At 48.7% G+C, this 18,614-nt stretch overlaps 1 protein-coding gene across 9 annotated transcripts in view; it reads left to right on the forward strand.

The window, feature by feature from the left end:
* Positions 1-18,614, forward strand: part of HSF2BP (heat shock transcription factor 2 binding protein) — a 101,629-nt gene that overhangs the window by 44,359 nt on the left and 38,656 nt on the right. For all 9 annotated transcript variants that reach the window (XM_082720957.1, XM_082720956.1, XM_082720959.1 and 6 more), the window contains one exon: positions 15,176-15,279. In XM_082720957.1, the coding sequence (XP_082577083.1) occupies positions 15,176-15,279 (104 nt within the window). The remainder of the gene's footprint in view (positions 1-15,175; positions 15,280-18,614) is intronic.

Consider the following 18,614-nt stretch of genomic DNA (forward strand, 5'->3'; position numbering starts at 1 on the left):
CTGGTATCCTGAAACCTTACTATAATCTTACTGGTTCTAGGAGGGTTTTTTGGTTGATTCTTTTAGATTGTCTGCATAGACAATTATGTCATCTGTGGACAAAGACAGTTTGATTTCTTTCTTCCCAACCTGTATACCTTTTTTTTTTTTTAAGATTTATTTATCAGAGAGAGAGAATGCACGTGTGTGTGTGTAAGAGCAGGGGAGGGGCAGAGGAAGAGGGAATGAAGCAGACTCTATGCGGAGCCCCCCATGCAGGGTTCAGTCTCATAACCCTGAGATCATGACCTGAGCCGAAATGAAGACTTAGAGGCTTAGTTGGCTGAGCCACCCAGGCACCCCAATCTATTTTTTATCCTTTCCTGTCCTGTCCTTTCCTGTCTTCTCCTGTCCTCCATGGCAGGCTCTGTGCCATCGTGGAGGCCATCATAGGGCTCAGTCTCACAGCCCTAAGATTGTGACCTGAAATCATAACCTGAGCTGAAACAAAGTTTATCAGATTTGTCCAATTAACCATTCCTAGTTTACCGAGAGTTTTATCATGAATGGGTGTTGAATTTTATCAAGTGCTTTTTCTGCATCTATTGATATGATTTTGTGATTTCTCTTTTTAGCCTGTTGATATGACAGATTACATTAATTGATTTTCAAATATTGAACAAGCCTTTTATACCTAGGATAAATGCCATTTGGTCATGGTATACAATTCTAGATATGCTTTTTGGGATTCAACTTGTTAATATTTTGTTGAGGATTTTCGCATCTGTGTTCATGAGAGGTATTGGCCTATAGTTTTCTTGTCTTCGTGTTTTTGGTATTTGGGTAATGCTGTTCTCAAAGAATGAGTTAGGAAATATTCTCTGCTTCTGTCCTCTGAGAGAGATTATAGAGAATTAGTATAATTTTTCCCTTAAATATTTGGTAGAATTTACCAGTGAACCCATCTGGGCCTGGTGTTTTCTGTTATGGAAGATTATCAAATATTGACTCAGTTTCTTTAATAGATAGAGGCCTCTACAGATGATCTGTTCCTTCATGTGTGAGTTTTCGCAGATTTTGTCTTTCAAGGATCAGGTCCATTTCACCCAGGTTGTTCACTGAGCTGTTCCTGATATTTGGTTATTATCCTTTCTGTGGGATCTGTAGTGCTGTCCCTTTTCTCATTTCTGATATTAGTAATATGTGTCTTCTGTCAGTTTCTTTTCAAAGAAACAGCTTTTGGTTTTCTTGATTTTTTTTTCTACTTGTTTCTGTATTCAGTTTCATTGATTTCTGTTTTAATTCTTATTTCTTCTGCTTATTATGGATTTAATTTGTTTCTCTTTTTTGTGGTGTCCTGAGGTAGAAATCTAGAAGATTGATTTTATTTTATTTTATTTTTAAATTTAATTTATTTTTAAAAAGATTTTATTTATTTATTTGATAGGGTGAGATTACAAATAGGCAAAGAGGCAGGCAGAGAGAGAGGGGGAAGCAGGCTCCCCGCTGGGCAGAGAGCCTGATGCAGGGCCTGATCCCAGGACCCTGGGATCATGTCCTGAGCTGAAGGTGGAGGCTTTAACCCACTGAGCCACCCAGGCACCCCGATGATTGATTTTAGATCTTTCTTTTTTCTAACGTAATCTAGTACTATAAATTTCCCTCTGAGTCCTGCTTTTGCTGCATCTCACAAATTTGGTAAGTTGTATTTTCATTTTCATTTAGTTCAAATATTTTAAAATTTCTCCTGCGACGTCTTCTTTGGTCCATGTGTCCTCTAGCAGTGTGTTGTTTAATCTCTGGGTTATTTAGGGATTTTCCATTTACCTTTCTGTTACTGATTTCTGGTTGAATTCCACTGTGATCTGAGTAATGGTAAAGTTTCTAATCATAATAGCGGGTTCATCTATTTCTGCTAGCAGTTCTATCACCCTTTGCCTCACGTAGTTTGACGCTCTGTTGTCAGGTGCATATGTGTTAAGGATTGTTATGTCTGCTAGAAGGACTGACCCTCTTGTTATCACGTAAATCTGTTCTTTATCCCTGGTCACTAGTTGTGTTCCTAAGTTGCTGTGTCTGAAGTTAATAAAGCAACTCTCCTTTCTCATTACCATTAACATGGCATGTCTTCCTTCATCCATTTATTTTTACTCTATCTTTATCTTTATATTTAAAATGGGTTCTTATGGACTACCGACAGCTGAACTATGTCTTTGATCCGCTCCGACAGTCAATCCTTCCATGGGGGCCTGTGGACCATTGACAGTCATGGTGATGACAGATAACATTGGACTCACAATGGCCACACTCGTGACTCTTCTCAATTTGCTGCCCTTTGTCTTTGTCCTGCTTCTGTCTTCCCGTCTTTTTCTGCTTCACATGGTTTTCATCGAGCATTTTATATGATTCCATTTTCTCTCCTTTCGTAGCAAATCAGATGAACTACTTTTTCACTGGTTTTCGTTGCTGCCCTACAGCTCACAGAGCCTTTACAAGGAATCCACTTCCACTTTTAGACAATGCTGTGTCCGCCCCCGGGGGGATAGGCGGGCCTTCTGGTCACGTGGTGGTCACGATCCCCGCCTCCCTGCCTCGGGTCCCGCTGCCTTGCGTTTCCTCACCTGCGGGCTGTGACCGCTGACGGCCGTCGCAGCTGTTACTTTGAGGGAACTGCTGATCGAGTAAGAAGAAGAAAAGCAAGTTTTTACTTTTCCTTCACTTATTCCTTCTTCAGACATCTTTCGGTTTTTTAAGTAGATTTGAGTTCTGACTTATGCTCCTTTTCTCTAAAGAGCTTTTAACATTTCTTTTGAGGCCGGTCTACTGGCAACACATTCCAGTTGTTGTCTAAGAAAGGCTTCATTTCTCAAAAGATTTTATTTATTTGTCAGAGAAAGAGAGAGAGAGCACAAGCAGGGGGAGAGGCAGAGGGAGAAGCAGGCTCTCCACTGAGCAGGGAGTCTGATGCGGGGCTCAATCCCAGGACCCTGGAATCATGACCTAAGCTGAAGGCAGGTGCTCAGCTGTCTGAGCCACGAAGGTGGCCTTCTTCTTTATTTTTTTAAAGGATAATTTCACTGGATGCGGAATTCTAAGTGTTTTTGTTTCTGTTTTTCCCCTCTCAACACTTTAAATATTTCGCTCTGCTCTCTGAGGAGAAGCCACTGTAACTCTTGTCTGTGGCCGTGTGCAGGTGAGCTGGTTTCCCTTTGGCTTTGGTCAGGGCTCACTCGGTCTCTGATTTTCCGCAGTTTGGACACAGCGTGCGAGGCGTGATTGAGTTTTGCACTCACGCTGCTTGCGTTCTCCGAGCCCCTGGGGCTGCGGATCGGTGTTAGATGGTGGTTGAGGGAATTCTCAGCCACTCCTGCTTCAGGGATGTCTGCTGCTTTCCCTCTCGCTTCTCCCCTGCTGTCCCACCGCACAGAGGTCACACCTTTTGTGGCATCCCACAGTCCTGGGCATTCTGTTCCAGTTTTTCATCTTTGGTCCCTCTGCCTCGCAGTTTTTGGGTTTCCATTGGTGTGTTCTCCAGCGCAGAGACGCTTTCTCACCGTGTCCGGTCCACTAGGGAGCCCATCCAAGGCTGTCTTCATCTCTGTACAGTGTTGTTGACGCTAGAGTTCCTTTCTGGTTCTTCCTGAGGATTTCCGTCTCCGTTTACGTCTGCCCGTCTGGCCTTGCGCGTCGTCTGCTTTGCCCGTCAGCGCCTCCAGCACGTTGGTCAGGGCTGTTCTGAATCCCCGGCCTGACGGTTCCGACACGTCGGCCACGTCTGGTTCTGGTGCGCCTCTAGCTGCACGTGTGTTCTTTAGCCTTTGTCCTGTGATTTTTGTCTCGGTAGCCAGACACGAGGACCTGGGTGGAAGGAGCTGCCGTGAATCACCTTCGTACCGTGGTGCTGAGGTGCTGGGGGCGGCACGCATTCTGCAGGCCAGTGGTGAGGGCTCAGGCCTCCGGTGAGCCTGGGCCTCTGGACTCTGACCTTCACGAGCGTTTCTCAGTTTTTTCTTCCTCCATCCCCCTGAAGTGGGAGAGGCTGGCTGGAGTGGGCTGGGGCTGGTTTTTCCTTTCCCTCGGTCTGGCAGGTGCTGGTCGACCTGCCTTCCCCGAGGGGAGGCCCTGTTGGAAGAGCGGAGCACCTGGCTGTTTCTCAGAGCGCTGCTTTCCCCTGCGCCTGCTCTGGAGGCCTGCGTCGGCTCCTGGAGGCACGTGTCACCCTGTCGTGGAGGCCTCTGTGACTGGGTCCCTCGGACGTGTTAATTCTCACACTTGTCCACACTGAGCCGCTGGAGGTTGACCGGGTCCGCTCAGCTGTCCTGCCTGTGCTTCCCCGGCCGTGGCTTCCGCTCACGGCCCTCTGCTCCAGTGAGCCGTGACCCCCCGTCCTCACCGGTCTCTCCCTCCTTGTCTTGGGGTGACCGTTTGTTCTATGCCCCCCCTGGTCCTTGGGATCTTAGAGGAGCTGTTGATTTTTCAGCCTGGTGAGTTTTTTGCTTATTAGGGTGGTGTGGTGGCCTCCAGCTCCTGAACACGCAGAACAGGAAGCTGCAAGTCCCAGCTTTTTTCTTTTCTTTTTTAAGACTAGTTACTTATGAGCAAGAAAGAGCAAGTGTGTGCATGGCGGGGAGGTCCCCAGGGCTCCTGTCGGACCCCTCTCTGTGTCCTTGTCAGTCTCCACTCTGGTCTGCATGGTGGCTGGCTCAGACTTCGCACTCTGTGACCTTGGCCATTTCGCTCTTCCTCCGTTCTCTGCAGATGGCCCCCAGCAGCGGCTTCCCTTCCTGCTCCCCGGGGAGAGGCGGGGGTGGGTGAGAGCTTACTCAGCGCAGCTGCCTCACTGGCACCCACCCACCGTCACTTTCTTCTTTCACGAGTCAGAGGACTCGGCGGCCTTCTGGGATTCTTGGGTGAGGGGTCCCTCTGGTTTTGAGTAGCTGCCCTGGGGGGTTTTCTCAGTTGTCATCTCTGGCACCAGCATCTTCACATCCTCCTCTCCGCTGGCTCCCAGTTGTGCTGTGACAGGCTTCATCAGGGCCCGTCAGGCAGCTCCGCTCAAGCTTCGGTGGTCTTGGGATTACCATGACATGACATGACATGACACATTTCCCAGGATGAAGGGTGCCTCATGGTGCCCTGTTCGTTTTGCTTTCCTTTGAAGTCCCTGTGGGCCAGTGGCCTTGGAATAGACTTGATTCTACTGTGGGAGCTGGGGCAATCTCTTTGGGGGGACACACCCACAGGGTGACATTCTTGTGGCTTGGCCTCAGTGAGTTCTTTCAGTGTCCTATTCTTCGGGTTGTAGAATTTCCCACTCGCCCTGGTTTATCTGCTTGTTTTGGGGGAAGACTCTCCAAACCTAGAAACTTCCGCTATCTGGTGGCAGACGCATGCGCTGAGGCTGGGCCTCTTGAGGTGCTTTGTGCTGGGTGACAGGACTGTTGCCTGCACAGTTAGTATCTCACAAGCCTTGGCCCCCAAGCCCCCGAGGAGGTCGCCTTCCTGCCACACCAGCCAGGGCTGCTGTACTATGGGCCGTTCTCACATTCAGCACAGCCTCTCAGGTGCCTGGGTACAGCCCGGGCCGGCCTAGACCAGGCTCCATCCGCTGAGGCTGGAGACTTCAGGGCCACCAGGTGGTGACGAGCCCTGTCCACCTCTTCTCCATGCATTCAGGGCGTGCCATGTCGGGAGCTCCCCTGTCACCACTGGCGTCTATTCTTGTCACCCAGGCCTGCAAGCAGCACCGGGGCCTGCACCGTGACCTTGGGGTCGCGGAGGGCCACGGTGTGTCCTGCCGGCGCTAAAGCTGGTGTGGACTCTGAGCCTCTCCTGTTGTGTGTCTTCTGCCCCCCACCCCCGACTGTAACGTGACACTGGCTTTGTCCTTGTCCTTGACACTCAAGAGCTGGACAAACAAGACTTTTGTTTCGTGTGGGAGACCTGGATTTCGGGAATCAGGCTAACTTCCAGCCTTTCTCAGTACCCACTATTTCTTTTGTCTTTAATTTTCTCATTGTTTCATTTCCTGCCCTTCATTACGATTCTACCAGCCTATCAAACAGCCCGTGAGAGGCCTTTTAGCGTCTTGTTCCAGCTGCTGCTGAGGGTCAGGCCTGTTGGAGACGTCATCAGATGCGTTTGCTGGAGGCCCAGGTTCAAGGTGGCTTTCCAGCGGGAGAGAGGAGCCCTCCGGCGGGGCGAGCCGTGGGGGGTGGTCAGGGAGGGCTTATCCACATTCCTGAGTGGTGAAAACCACTGGGTCTCAGCACACCACCCCCCCCAGATTTGGGCCCGAGACACATGTTCTGTGAAGGGAATGTGTTTACTCTGTACCAGCCGTGGGGTATCCACAGGGCGTGGTATCCACAGGGCGTGGTTCGCTGGGGTATCCACAGGGCGTGGTTCGCCGTTCAGGGCCCAGGGAGTATATGGTGGGTATGGTCAGGGACGGCTGGAGAAGATAGCAGCTCTGCGAAGGTGTTTCTTGCCCAAGCACCTAGGGGTGGAGGATTCTAGAAATGCCCCTGGAGTTGGGGTGTACTTGGCTCTGCTTCTTGAAGAAGTTGTTGGTTGGTTTATGCCTCTACTTGACGGCGTCCTAGTGGTCATCAGCAGGGTTCAGGGAGAAGTCCTGCGTGTGGAATTTCCCAGGCCCTCTGCTGCAGAAGCAGCTTGTGAGCGCTGCAGAAGACCAATTCATACTTTATAGCCAAACTAGCATCGTTACATCTTTGAACAGATGTAGCTCTGAGTGGTTGTCGCTCTACTTGCAGAGCTGAGCCCCGTTGAGCGATGATTCACCATCCTAAGGACCCACGGGCTGATTTTCCCTGCAGAATCCCAGTTTCCAACGAGGAGAGAACTTGTCTGGGGTAGTCAGAACGCAGACTGTGTTTGATAAAGATGATTCTAGAAGCATTTCCACAAACTGTCTTCGTGGCAGTGCCTTAGAACTACCCTGAGGACACTAGGCTTGGAGGGGGCTCTGGAAGTGCCGCCCGATGCATTCGGCGGGTGTGCTCCTTTCCCTCTTCCGTGCTCTGTGAACTCCTGCACGGCGCGGACTGGTGCGGACTGGCGCGGACTGGCGCGGACTGGCGCGGACTGGCTCAGCTCTGCTTTCCCAAGGCGGGAGACAGCGGAGGTGCTCAGCAAAGGATGCTAAAGGAGCGAGTGAGATACAGTCGTTCACTTTCCGGCGATGGTTATGCCTGCTTTGTTGATAACAGTCATACAAAGTGTTAACCGTGGTTTTGGTGGCTGGAGACCTTCACATTAGGATCCGATTAATACCAGTTGAAAAGAAATCTCCAAACATGATTGGGTTTTTCTCAATCCTTTCTAATCAATGCTTTATTATGTAGGAGGAAAGTTATCCTTAAGGACAGTTATAACGTATCTTGGTTGGTTAAGAGTTAAATATTCTAAGAGTTAAGAGTTATGTTAAGTTGGGCGCCTGGGTGGCTCAGTGGGTTAAGCCTCTGCCTTTGGCTTGGGTCATGATCTCAGGGTTCTGGGATCGAGCCCCGCATCGGTCTCTCTGCTCGGTGGGGAGCCTACTTTCTCCTCTTTTTCTCTGTGCCTGCCTCTCTGCGCCTGCCTCTCTGCATACTTGTGATCTCTCTGTTTCAAATAAATAAAAATGAAATCTTTAAAAAAAAAGTTATATTAAGTTATATATACATATATATATGTTAAGTGTTATGTAAGAGTTAAGAGTTAAATATTTTGAAGAAGGAAGTACGTTTTGAGGACAAATCTTAGATTATGTTTGATTTCCTTAGAGTTGGCAGCATTTCCAGATATTAACAAAGGTCATCAGAGCTTCTGCAATGTTTCTCTCTATCATTTGGGATCTGGAGCTGCTACGTATTACTCTTTCTCAGGCAGTAGAGCTTTCAGCCACGAAATGTTTGACATCTAGTGAAGTGGTCTAGTGCTAAGGTATAGATTGGTTGGTGGTGGTTTGAATATAACCTTGATTCTCCTGAAAGATGTTTTTTAGGGTTTCAAACTAGTTTGATCATTCTATGTACATTTTTTAAAAAACAAAAAAAGCTGTATCTGGCATTTTCATTAAGAAAAAGGCAAATAACCTAATCTGCATATGGTGAGAGAGAGTCCTGCAGTTTACAGAGGAAGCCCAAGTAGGCTTCGTGAGGATGGAAGAGGTTCTTGAGTTCAGTTGTATCACAATCAACACGCAATAACCTTTCTTTCTCTTTCGCTGGGAAAGAATCAGTATTTGACAGTTAGGAGCTTTGGAGAGACATGAAGCCAGAGAACACGGGCACCTGTCCACTCTGCTGCTGGGAGGGAGGTGGAGGCAGGTGGACAGCACCTGTCGCAGTTAATCTGCTCACGCCAGGACAGGTAATCCCCTCTTACGTGTATATACTCCAGAAAAGGTGTTAGCTATAAACACTGGGACGCTCGTGCAGAAACATTGTAGCATCTGCGTTTGAAACAGCACGTTTGGAAGCCTCTGTCAGCGGCAGAATAGGTGAATGGAGTGTGATCGATTCACCTGGGGATGCATCACTGAAAATACACTGATACTGTGCAAGTCAGCGTGGACAGATGTCTCCCCATGGCGTGGAAGGTTGCCTACGGTGTGCTGCCACCCATAAGGGCAAGGACGATGGAGTAGTTGGGCTCTGTGCGCTGTGAAAGCACCTAAAAGTGCGTGGCTGGCCGTGACGTGTGACCGACGCAGGGGTAGCTCCCACCTCCCTCAAGTGTCTGTGTTCTGACAGAGTTCACAAAGGGGATTTGATGATGGTGACAAGATTTTATTTCTTAACCAGGGATGAGGATATTGTATCGTTCTTTGTATCATTTTGTGGGCCTTTGACGTTACATAGTAGATAACAATTAACCTGTAGACTCAAGGTCACACACACGGATTTTACTAGCTGGATGAGGGGAGCCACAGAATCTTTTTTTTTTTTTTAATTTTATTTACTTATTTGATGGAGAGAGACACGGCAGGAAAGGGAACACAAGCAGGGGGAGGGAGAGGGAGAAGCAGGCTTCCTGCTGAGCAGGGAGCCCAATGCAGGGCTTGATCCCAGGACCCTGAGACCATGATGTGAGCTGAAGGCAGCTACGTAACTGACTGAGCCACCCAGGTCCCCGGAGCCACATTACAAACCAAATAATCCTAAAACTCGTCTGGAACCACGACAGACCTCAAACAGCCAGAGTCACCTTGAAAAAGGAAAGTAAAGCTATTCCAGATTTCAAAGTTGCATCACAAAGCTGTTGTCACCAAGGCAGTATGGTGCTGCACAAAAACAGACACAGATCAGCGGAACAGAGTGGAGAGCCCAGATACGGACCCTCAGCTCTATGGTCAGTTAATCTTTGAAAGAGTAGGAAAAATACCTCATGGAAAAAAAACAGTTTCTTTAACAAATGGGAACACTGGACAGCAACATGCAAAAGAATGAAACTGGCCCGCTTTCTTACACCACACACAGACGTTCAGAGTGGATCATGACCCGTGCCAAAGGCAGACGCTTAGCCAGTTGAGTCCCCCAGACGCCCCAGCCCTTGTGCGCTGTCGGTGGGACTGCAAACTGGTACAGCTCCCGTGGAGAACAGTGCTGGGGGTCGTCCGAAAGTTCGAGAGAGAACTAGCCTATGGTCCACTAGTTGCACCACTAGGAGTGTCCCCAGAGGCTACAGAAACCCTAATTCAAAGGGATGCGTACCCCCTGATGTTCACAGCAGCATTTTCTACAGTAGCCGGGCTAGGAAACAGCCCAAGTGCATCCACTGAGGACCGGATGAAGGAGATGTGGTGTGCGCACCACCGTGGGATGTTGTCAGCCCTCAAAAGAAGGACCTCTTGCATTTGCAATGACATTGATGAGGGAGCACGAGGCTGGCTGAAGACAAAGCAAAAGCTGGCGCCTTGTACCCCCCCCATCCGCTCCCCCTCAGTCCTATCTGTAGCATCCCTCAGGCCACCCTGACTGCCATGAACTAGAAGCAGAGAGTTAACTTGCAGAGCTCACAATCCTGCTAGACAGGAGTCTCCCTTGGCTTACAAATGTCCTAAATCTCACTAACAAAGACGATTGATAGCAGGATTGTGACACCCCACCAAAAAGTCTCCCAACTATCTTAATGTTAATGGCTGGTCTAAAGACAACATTGATCCAGCCTCAAAGGCAAGGCCTCTGGTAGGCCTGGGCCACCTGGTAGGCCTGGGACACCTTGTAGGCCCTCTTTAGCATACGAAAACTCCATTGAAACCTCCCTTCCCCTCACCTTCCCCCAACCACTGGGTACATAACCTGCCACCCCTCACCAGCCCAGGCAGCAGCTCTTCCTGCCCACGGGTCCTGTCCCCGTGCTTTAATAAACACCACCATTTTGCACCAAAGATGTCTCAAGAATTCTTTCTTGGTCATCGGCTCTGGACCTCAGCCCACCGAACCTCACCTAGGTTCTAGAACTTCATCAACATGGCTGGAGCTACAGAGAATTAGACCAAGTGAATAAGTCAGAGAAAGACAAATACCACATGAGCCCACTCATGTGGACTGTAAGAAACAAAACAGATGAGCAGAGGAACAAAAAGGCAAACCAAGAAAGACTCAACTCGAGAGAACGCACTGATGGCCACCACAGGGAGGTGGGTGGGGACTGGGGGATGTAGGGGGGTGGGGAGTCAGGGGCACCCGTCCTGAGGAGCACTGGGTGATGTACGTACGAAGTGTTGAGTCACTGTATTGTTCATCTGAAACGGATCCGACTCTGTATGTAACTACCTGGCATTTAAATAAAACTGAAGATTTAATGGGACAGGCACTTGCTTCTATAATGGGCGCATGGTAAATGCTCAATGAAATTTCAAAAAAAGGGGCGCCTGATGGGTCAGTTTGCTAAACATCTGACTCCCGATTTCAGTCAAGGTCATGATCTCAGGGTCTTGGGATCGAGCCCCACATGGGCTCCCCAGCAGGGAGTCCGCTTGGGATGCTCTTTCCCTCTGCTCCTCCCTCCTGCGCAAGTGCTCGATCTCAAATAAATAAGTCTTTAAACAGGTTTGGCAGGCTTCCAGCTGCCAGTTTCTGTTCGTCATTTGGTCTGAGATGTCCGGTTGCGTCTCTCTCATTGTTCCTTAGCATCACAACTGGTGGTGGGAATTTGGCTACTTTAGATTCTAGCTTAGAGGAGCAGTTGGTGGTTTTTGTTTTTGGAGGGCGGACATCACAAGCCTTTTTGTTTATTTTCATTGCCGGCTGGTTTTGAAGTACCAGGTGTGTTCATTCTTCATTGTTTCCAAGTTGTAATTTCTTCCAAGATGAATATGATCATTGAGTCACTCACCTTTACTTCTAATGACTCAGCCTTGTGCAGCAGACCGCCAGGACAGCTTTCTGGCTTCTCACCAGGCCAGTCCACTGAGCCCCAGGCCGGCTACAGCTACGTGAAGACAGTGTCCTTTTCCATGAAGGAGAGTTTCTTGTATTGCTCTTGTAGCCTTTCGAGTTTGCGGGTGTCTTTCTGTTAGCCTGGCTTTCTGTCCTTCCATTGGCAATGTCGGCTGTGTCTGCACTCCCCAAGGCTGCAGAGGCGCAAGTTGTCTTTTGGAGCCTGTAAATCCGTTTATGACAAACCATCTGCTTAGCTTTGAGATAGGAAGCAGAATTTACTGTTTTTGTCACTGGAAGAAAGTCTGACCCTAGTCCTACGGTGGTTCGGGAAACAACACTTACTTCTAGTGACCCTGTGCCAGAAGAGGGCATTCAATGAGCAGTTTCTCTTGACTTTGCAATGGGAAACTCGATATATTATTTACAAAATATTTGTGGTTAGGATAGAAATCTTGGAACAGAAAGCACTTGCATAAGAAATAGGAAGTTCTCTGGGGTTGCTGTTTGCTAAGTCCTCTGCGACCTTGGAGCCGTCTCTGGGCTTCTGCGAGCTGTAGCCTGGCAATGACACGGGGTCTCGGGTGGTTCTGTGGTCGTTACAATGACCTTTATCCATCCTAGCTTCTTAAGGATGCCTAACTTTGACCAAATACAATCTTAAAGACATTTGTCAATTTTGTGGGTCTTTGCCGCGGTGAAGTTAAGTGGCAGTCAGTGGGGAATTTCAGTGTTTCCTGGAATTCGCCCCGTGTTCCAGTTATCCCTCAAGTGTTCATTTCACCTTTTATGTTTTAAAGAAGATTAGCTAACTTCATGTTCATTTGCTAAGGCAGGGGTTGCAACACTTTTCGGTCAAGGGCCGGATAGAAACTGTTTCAGGCTCTAGGGGCCATCGGTCTCTGTAGCAGTGACTCAGCCCTGGTCTTGCAGCGTGGAAGCCGCGGGCACAGCTCGTTGTGTTTTAAGGACTTCCGGCTCCCTGCGTGCGTGATCAGAAGTGAGAACTCCTCTCTTACGAATCCTGGATTGGAGGCCTCCGAAAGTTGTAGTTATAAATATGACCTTTGAACACTTTAATAACTGGAGAGCGAGATGACTAGTGAGTAGGTTTTGAAATGTGTAGAACTTGTCAGGAGAACTGGAAAGGAGCGGCAAGTTTGGCTCATTTTGTAGCCCGCGAGGAGGCTGAGGGCCGTAGTCCGAGACGCGGGCATCACTGCTCTGGCGGGCGATGGTCTAGTGTCGTCTTCTTGAACCTGGTAGCATTGCCTTGACTTTGAAAAAGCCATCGAAATACGGGGAGACGAAGACTGTCTCTGCGCGCTTGGCTGGGCTGAGGCCCGCAGTCACGGGGGTGGGTTCACGTTCCCTGTCTGAACTGAGCGCTCACCCTGTCCCAGGCCCCGGGTAAGCCGCGGCACACAGCCACCAGCTCTTTCGAGTTTGTGTGGCCTGCGCGGACGCACGCGCCACAGTCTGTTTCATCAGGCCCTTGTTAACGGCCTGAATCGCTGTTCTGGATTTTCTTCTGCCTCAGGCTCCACCGTGTCTCGACATGACACTGTTACTGATCCCATCTTGATTTAAAATTTCGATGTTTTGCTGTTTGTGGAGTTTGGGGAGTAGTTTTGATTTTTTAAAAACTTGCTTTACGATACATTTTAAAGAACCTGGTTACCGAATGTCCTGGCACCCTTACATTTGCCCCCAAAGCAGGCGCTTTACTCTCTGCGCCCCAGTGGGCCCTGCTGGTAGGTGACTCTGTCGCACGCTGGACGTGGCCCATCTGCGTTGGACGCCGGGCCTGGTGTCTTTTCCTGGAGAGAACGAGTCTTCGGGTAGTTAGCTTTTCTGGGTTCTCAACTCTGGCTCGCCTGAGGTGATCAACAAGGTCCGAGCCCGTCCTTGGTTTTCCAGCTCGCGCTCTCCACGGGGCGTCTTCGTGGCTGCCGTGAGGAGCGTGGCCCCGGCTGCGGCCGCGGCGGCAGCCCCGCCCGTCCGGGCTCCCTCCTTCCCGCACCTGGGCTCCGCTCCCGCTCTGTCCGCTTCCGGTCCTTACCTGCTGCCGCTGCGCCGCTTTCCCTGGTACACTTCACCCGTGTAAGCTCTTCTCATGGCCCCCGACGGCGTTCTGAACTTCCTTTTACGCCATTTATACCCACTGGACGTAAACGTACCCATTTTCTGTTGCACGATGGATCATTCTAGTATCTGACAATTCTCTTTTTAAATGTTGGTTCTTGTTGGTTCTTGGTGCTGTTGCTTCTGGGTTTTGTCTTTCATGATTTTGTGATTTTTGTCATGAAGTCACATTAGTACTGTATTTGTGGGGATTCTTTGAAGATCAGGTTGACGGTCCTTTCCTTCAAGAGGTTGTTGTTTACTTTGGCCAGGGAGCTGGAGGCGCTCCTGTCCCCCTGGCTGTCCTTTTTTCTTCTCTCTCTTTTTTTTTTTTGAAAGAGGAGGTTGGGACAGACAGAGGGGGAGAGAAAGAATCTTTTTTAAAGATTTTATTTATTATTTAACTGAGAGAGACACAGCGAGAGAGGGAACACAAGCAGAGCAAGGGGGAGAGGGAGAAGTAGGCTTTCTACCGAGCAGGGAGCCCGATGCGGGGCTCGATCCCAGGATCCCCCCTGGGATAATGACCTGAGCGGAAGGTAGACGCCCAACAACTGAGCCACCCAGGTGCGCCTGAGAGACAGAATCTTAAGTGGGCTCCATGCCTGAGATGCTGACCTGAGCCAAAACCAAGAGTCAGACCTTAACTGACTGAGCCCCCCAGGGGCACCTCCCAGCTCTCCTTTGTATTAAAATTACCCGGCTTGTGGATTTTCAGGCCACACAGAAAGTACGGATTCATACCAAGCTTGGAAGCTCACTCTTCCCTGGCTTTGTGTGGGGCTCTGTGACCGGAGTCTCTGTCTCGGATTGGTCTGAGGCTTTTCCTTCTGTCCGTCTGTGCAAAGCCAGTCTGTCGGCCCGAAGCTGTGTGCTTCTGGAACCAGCCCTCTTGCGCACACGCCTGCTTGGAGTTGCACTTTCCTGCAGTTCTCATCACGGATGTTTCCCCTTCGCTTCTTGTAAGCTCATTCGTTCTTTCAGGGGTTTACAGATCTCCATGTTGTCTTTAAAAAAAAATTGCTTCGCACTGTGAAATTTTGGGATCGTACTCTGCAGTAGTGTTAGAATCCTTGTCCGAGAGTTTTCCCGGTTTCATTAGACTCTGACTTGCCAGCTGTACTCTGTTCACAGGATAGCTTGTAGGATCCCGTTTAACTCAGACACTGTCCTTTCTTGAGAGCTAGCTGGGGCTGTGGTGCTCTTCGTGCCTGACGCCACAGATCAAACACACGCACGTGGCCGGCACGAGCTGCCCAGATATCACAGACGGTGTTCCCTGAGTGCAAAGACAGGGTTAGCTTGCAAGCCGCTGACCGAATCATTGGCGTGCAGTATCCTTACGAACTGGGGGTCGCCTGTGTGTAAGTGCGGGAGCAGTGACAGAAGGGAGGGCTCGCCTGAGTCAGGCCTTGAGGTGTTCTGCGGGACCCGCTCTGCGGCTCTACCCTTTGATTGTGGACTCTGCCCAGGTGGGATTCTATGGGCCTGTGGCCGCAGCTTCCGTTCTCCTGTAGCGTCCCAGGGAGCCGTACTGCTTCACATAGGTCCTGCCTGCGGTGCCCGGCCCCCCGCCTGCAGAATGGGACATCGGAACGGAGGAAAGTCCCTGTCGCACAGGAGTGTCGAGGGTGAGACCTCGGCGTGGGGCGGCAGCTCAACCTGTTTTCTTTCCGTTTCAGGTTACTGCTGATGTCCCTGTACAACGTGAGCATCAACCTGAAAGGCTTGAAGTACATCAGCGAGAGCCCAGGATTCATCCCGCTGCTCTGGTGGCTTTTGAGTGGTGAGGACAGGGTGTCCCCGTGAACCCTCTCATAGCTCCTGGGCCCCTCTTCCCCTCTGGCCGGAGGAAGGTGTCGGGTGTTAGAAACATTGGGACAAATTGTCCTGAGGTGTTAGCAGGGTTAGCATTCTTCTCAAGCTGTGGAGGCCGCAGTGGTGTGCTGGGTTATTTCTAGCTCTGCTGCTCAGAGGCTCTTTTGGGTTAGTTAGGAGTTTGCGACACAAAGAAGAATTACCTTTAAACATTTTATACTTATTTTCATTTTTTTAAAAGATTTTATTAGAGAGCGCACCAGTGCAGGGGAGGGATAGAGGGGGAAGCAGGCTCCCCGCGGAGCAGGAAGCCTGATGCAGGGCTCTATCCCAGGACCCTTCGCTCATGACCTGAGCCAAAGGCAGACGCTTTACTAACTGAGCCACCCAGGTGCCCCCAAAGAAAAATTCTCTTATAAAACTGCTGGTAAAGGGTGTTTACCCGCTCCTTTCTCTGTGGACAAATCAGCGCTGTGTAGTCTGGGCCCCTGAATGTCAGGTGGAGGCACGTGGGGGAAAAGGAATCTGAGATTACAGCTCTGACATTACGTATGTGTTATGTGTACGTGGAGTTTTTGTTTTCTCAGAAATAAAAGCTCTCTCTACTCTTTCTTTTTCTCACTCACCACTAGTCTATTTGTTTTTATTTTATTTTACAAAATTCTCGTTCCAGTGGAGTGAACATACGGTGTTACAGGAGTTTGTGGTGTGCAATAGAGACGACACTTCTGTGTTACTCAGTGATCATCACGAGACGTTTCCCCCATCCCCTGCCCGCCTCCCTTCTGGGGACCGTCAGTTTGTTCTCTGTAGTTGAGTCCGTTTCTTGGTTTGTCTCTTTCCCCCCCATTTGCTCATTTGTTTTTTTCTTAAATTCCGTATACGATTGAAATCTTATGGTACTTGTCTTCCTCTGACTGACTTCCTTCCCTTAGCACGATACCCTCTAGCGCCATCCGTGTTGTTTCAAATGCTAAGATTTCCTTCTTTTTTATGGTTGAGCAACATTCCATTGTGTAATATGACACCTTCTTTATCTTCTTTATCCACGCGCCAGTTGATGGGCACCTGGGCTGTTTCCATAATTTGGCTGTTGTAGATAAGGCTGCTATAAATATAGAGTGCACACATCTTTTCAAATTAGTGATTTTACATCCTTTGGGTAAATACTCAGTACTGCAACTGCTGGATGGTAGCATAGTTCTGTTTTTAACTTTGGGGGTATGTCCATCCTGCATTCCGGAGGGGCTGCCCCATCTTGCATTCCCACCAATAGTAGAGTTCCCCTTTCTCCGCACTCTGGCCAACGCCTGTTGTTTCTTGTGTTGTTGACTTTCGCCATTCTGACAGGTGTGAGGTGGGATCTCATTGTGGTTTTGAGCTGTGTTCCCTGATGATGAGTGATGCTGAGCATCTTTTCATGTGTCTGTTGGGACTCTGGTATATTCTTCAGAGAAATGTCTGTTGATGTCTTCTGCCTGTTTTCAACTGGATTATTTGTGTTTTGGGTGATAAGTTGTATCTGTTCTTTATATATGTTGGATACTAACCCCTTAACAGATATGTTATTTGCAAATATCTTCTCCCATTCTATAGGTTGCATTTTAGTTTTGTTGTTGGTTTCCTTTGCTGTGCAGAAACTTTTTCTGTCACCTTTTTTTTTAAGTAGGCTCCACGCTCAGCATGGAGCCCAGTGTGCAGCTTAAACTCACAACCCTAAGATCAAGACCTGAGCAGAGATTGAGAATCAGACTCTTAATCAACTGAGCGACGTAGATGCCCTGAGAAGCTTTTATTCTTGGTGAAGTCCCACTAGTTTTTTTTTGCTTTTGTTTCCTTTGCCTCAGGAGACGTACCGAGAAATATGTAATAGTCAATGTCTGACCATGAATTTAACCTAAGATTTCGTCCCAGTTTATTCATCCTAACTTTTAATGCTGGGTATTCAAGAGGTGCATATTTCATTCAGGTGTGCGACAAATGGACTTCCCTATTTTTTCATTATTTAGATTGACCTCTATTTGAGCTTCAGTTCTGCTTGGTGGTGAAAGCTTATTTTTTGTAACAGCTTTTTTTCAGTTATAATTGATATGCAATAAGCTGCACACATTTGAGGCAAACAGTTGATAAGTTTTAATATGAATATACACCTGTAAAATCACTGTGCGATAAAGAGTGAAGGTGGGCGTCACCTCCGAGAGGTACCGGTGTTCAGTGGGGTGCCTCCCTCCCACCCCTCTACTCCCCTCTTCCCAGATACATTCACCCCCTTTCTGCACTTGAAGTTGTTTTCATTTTCCACGAGTTTATGTACCTAACGTCATATATCCTGCGCTCCATGTACCTAGCTTCTCTCATCAACCTAACTGTTTTGAGACCCGTCCGTGTTATTGTTGTGGACTCATAGTTGTTTGCTTTTTATGGCTAAGTAGTGTTCTGTGCTATGGGTACACCACAATTACTTTATTTATGCGGGTGATGGCAGAGAAATGGTGCAGATGCCGGTGATAGATGCCTGGCGTGTGTCCAGGTTGCGATGATTACACACGAAGCTGCTATGAACGTGATAATCTGTCTTTGCAAGGACATACAGTCTCCTTTCTCTTGGGTGAATACTGTGGAGTGGTATGTCTGGGGGCGTGGAAGGTGGATGCTACCATTTTGCACGCCCCTGAGCAGCACGTCTGTGTTCTGCCCCTTGTCCTCGTGGCTGCTTGCGCATCTCTGCTTCACTCTAGATAATCCAACAGGGCCATAGCGCTGCCTCGCTGTGGTCTTAATTTGCAATTTTATTATGACTGGTGATGCTGAGCGTCTTCTCATGTGCTTATTTCCCATCCGTGTATCTTCTCTGATAAGGTATCTTTTCATATCTTCTGCCCATTTAAAACAATTGGGCTGTTTTAATTGAGCATTGAGAGTTCTTCCTGTATTTTGGATACAAATCCAAATACTGGATCCAAATGCCAATATTTTCTCCTGGGCTGTGGCTTGTCTTTTTGTTTTCTTAAGAGCATCTTCAAAGGTTGGAGGTTCTTAATATTTGTAAATAAAGATTTATGTATTTATTATTTTAGAGTGAGAGTGAGAGCAGGGGGAGGGTCAGAGGGAGAGAGACTCCCAAGCAGGTTCCCTACTGAGTGTGGAGCCTGACGTGGATGTGGGACTCGATCTCATGACCTTGAGATCATGACCTAAGTCAAAATCGGGGTAGACACTTAACCGACTGAGCCACCCAGGTGCCCAAGAGTCTTAATTTTGATGAAGTTTAACTTACTCTTTTTCTTTTATGAATTGTGCTTT

The sequence above is a fragment of the Mustela nivalis genome, assembly GCF_964662115.1.
Source record: "Mustela nivalis genome assembly, chromosome: 1".
In the NCBI taxonomy this organism is placed as follows: domain Eukaryota; kingdom Metazoa; phylum Chordata; class Mammalia; order Carnivora; family Mustelidae; genus Mustela; species Mustela nivalis.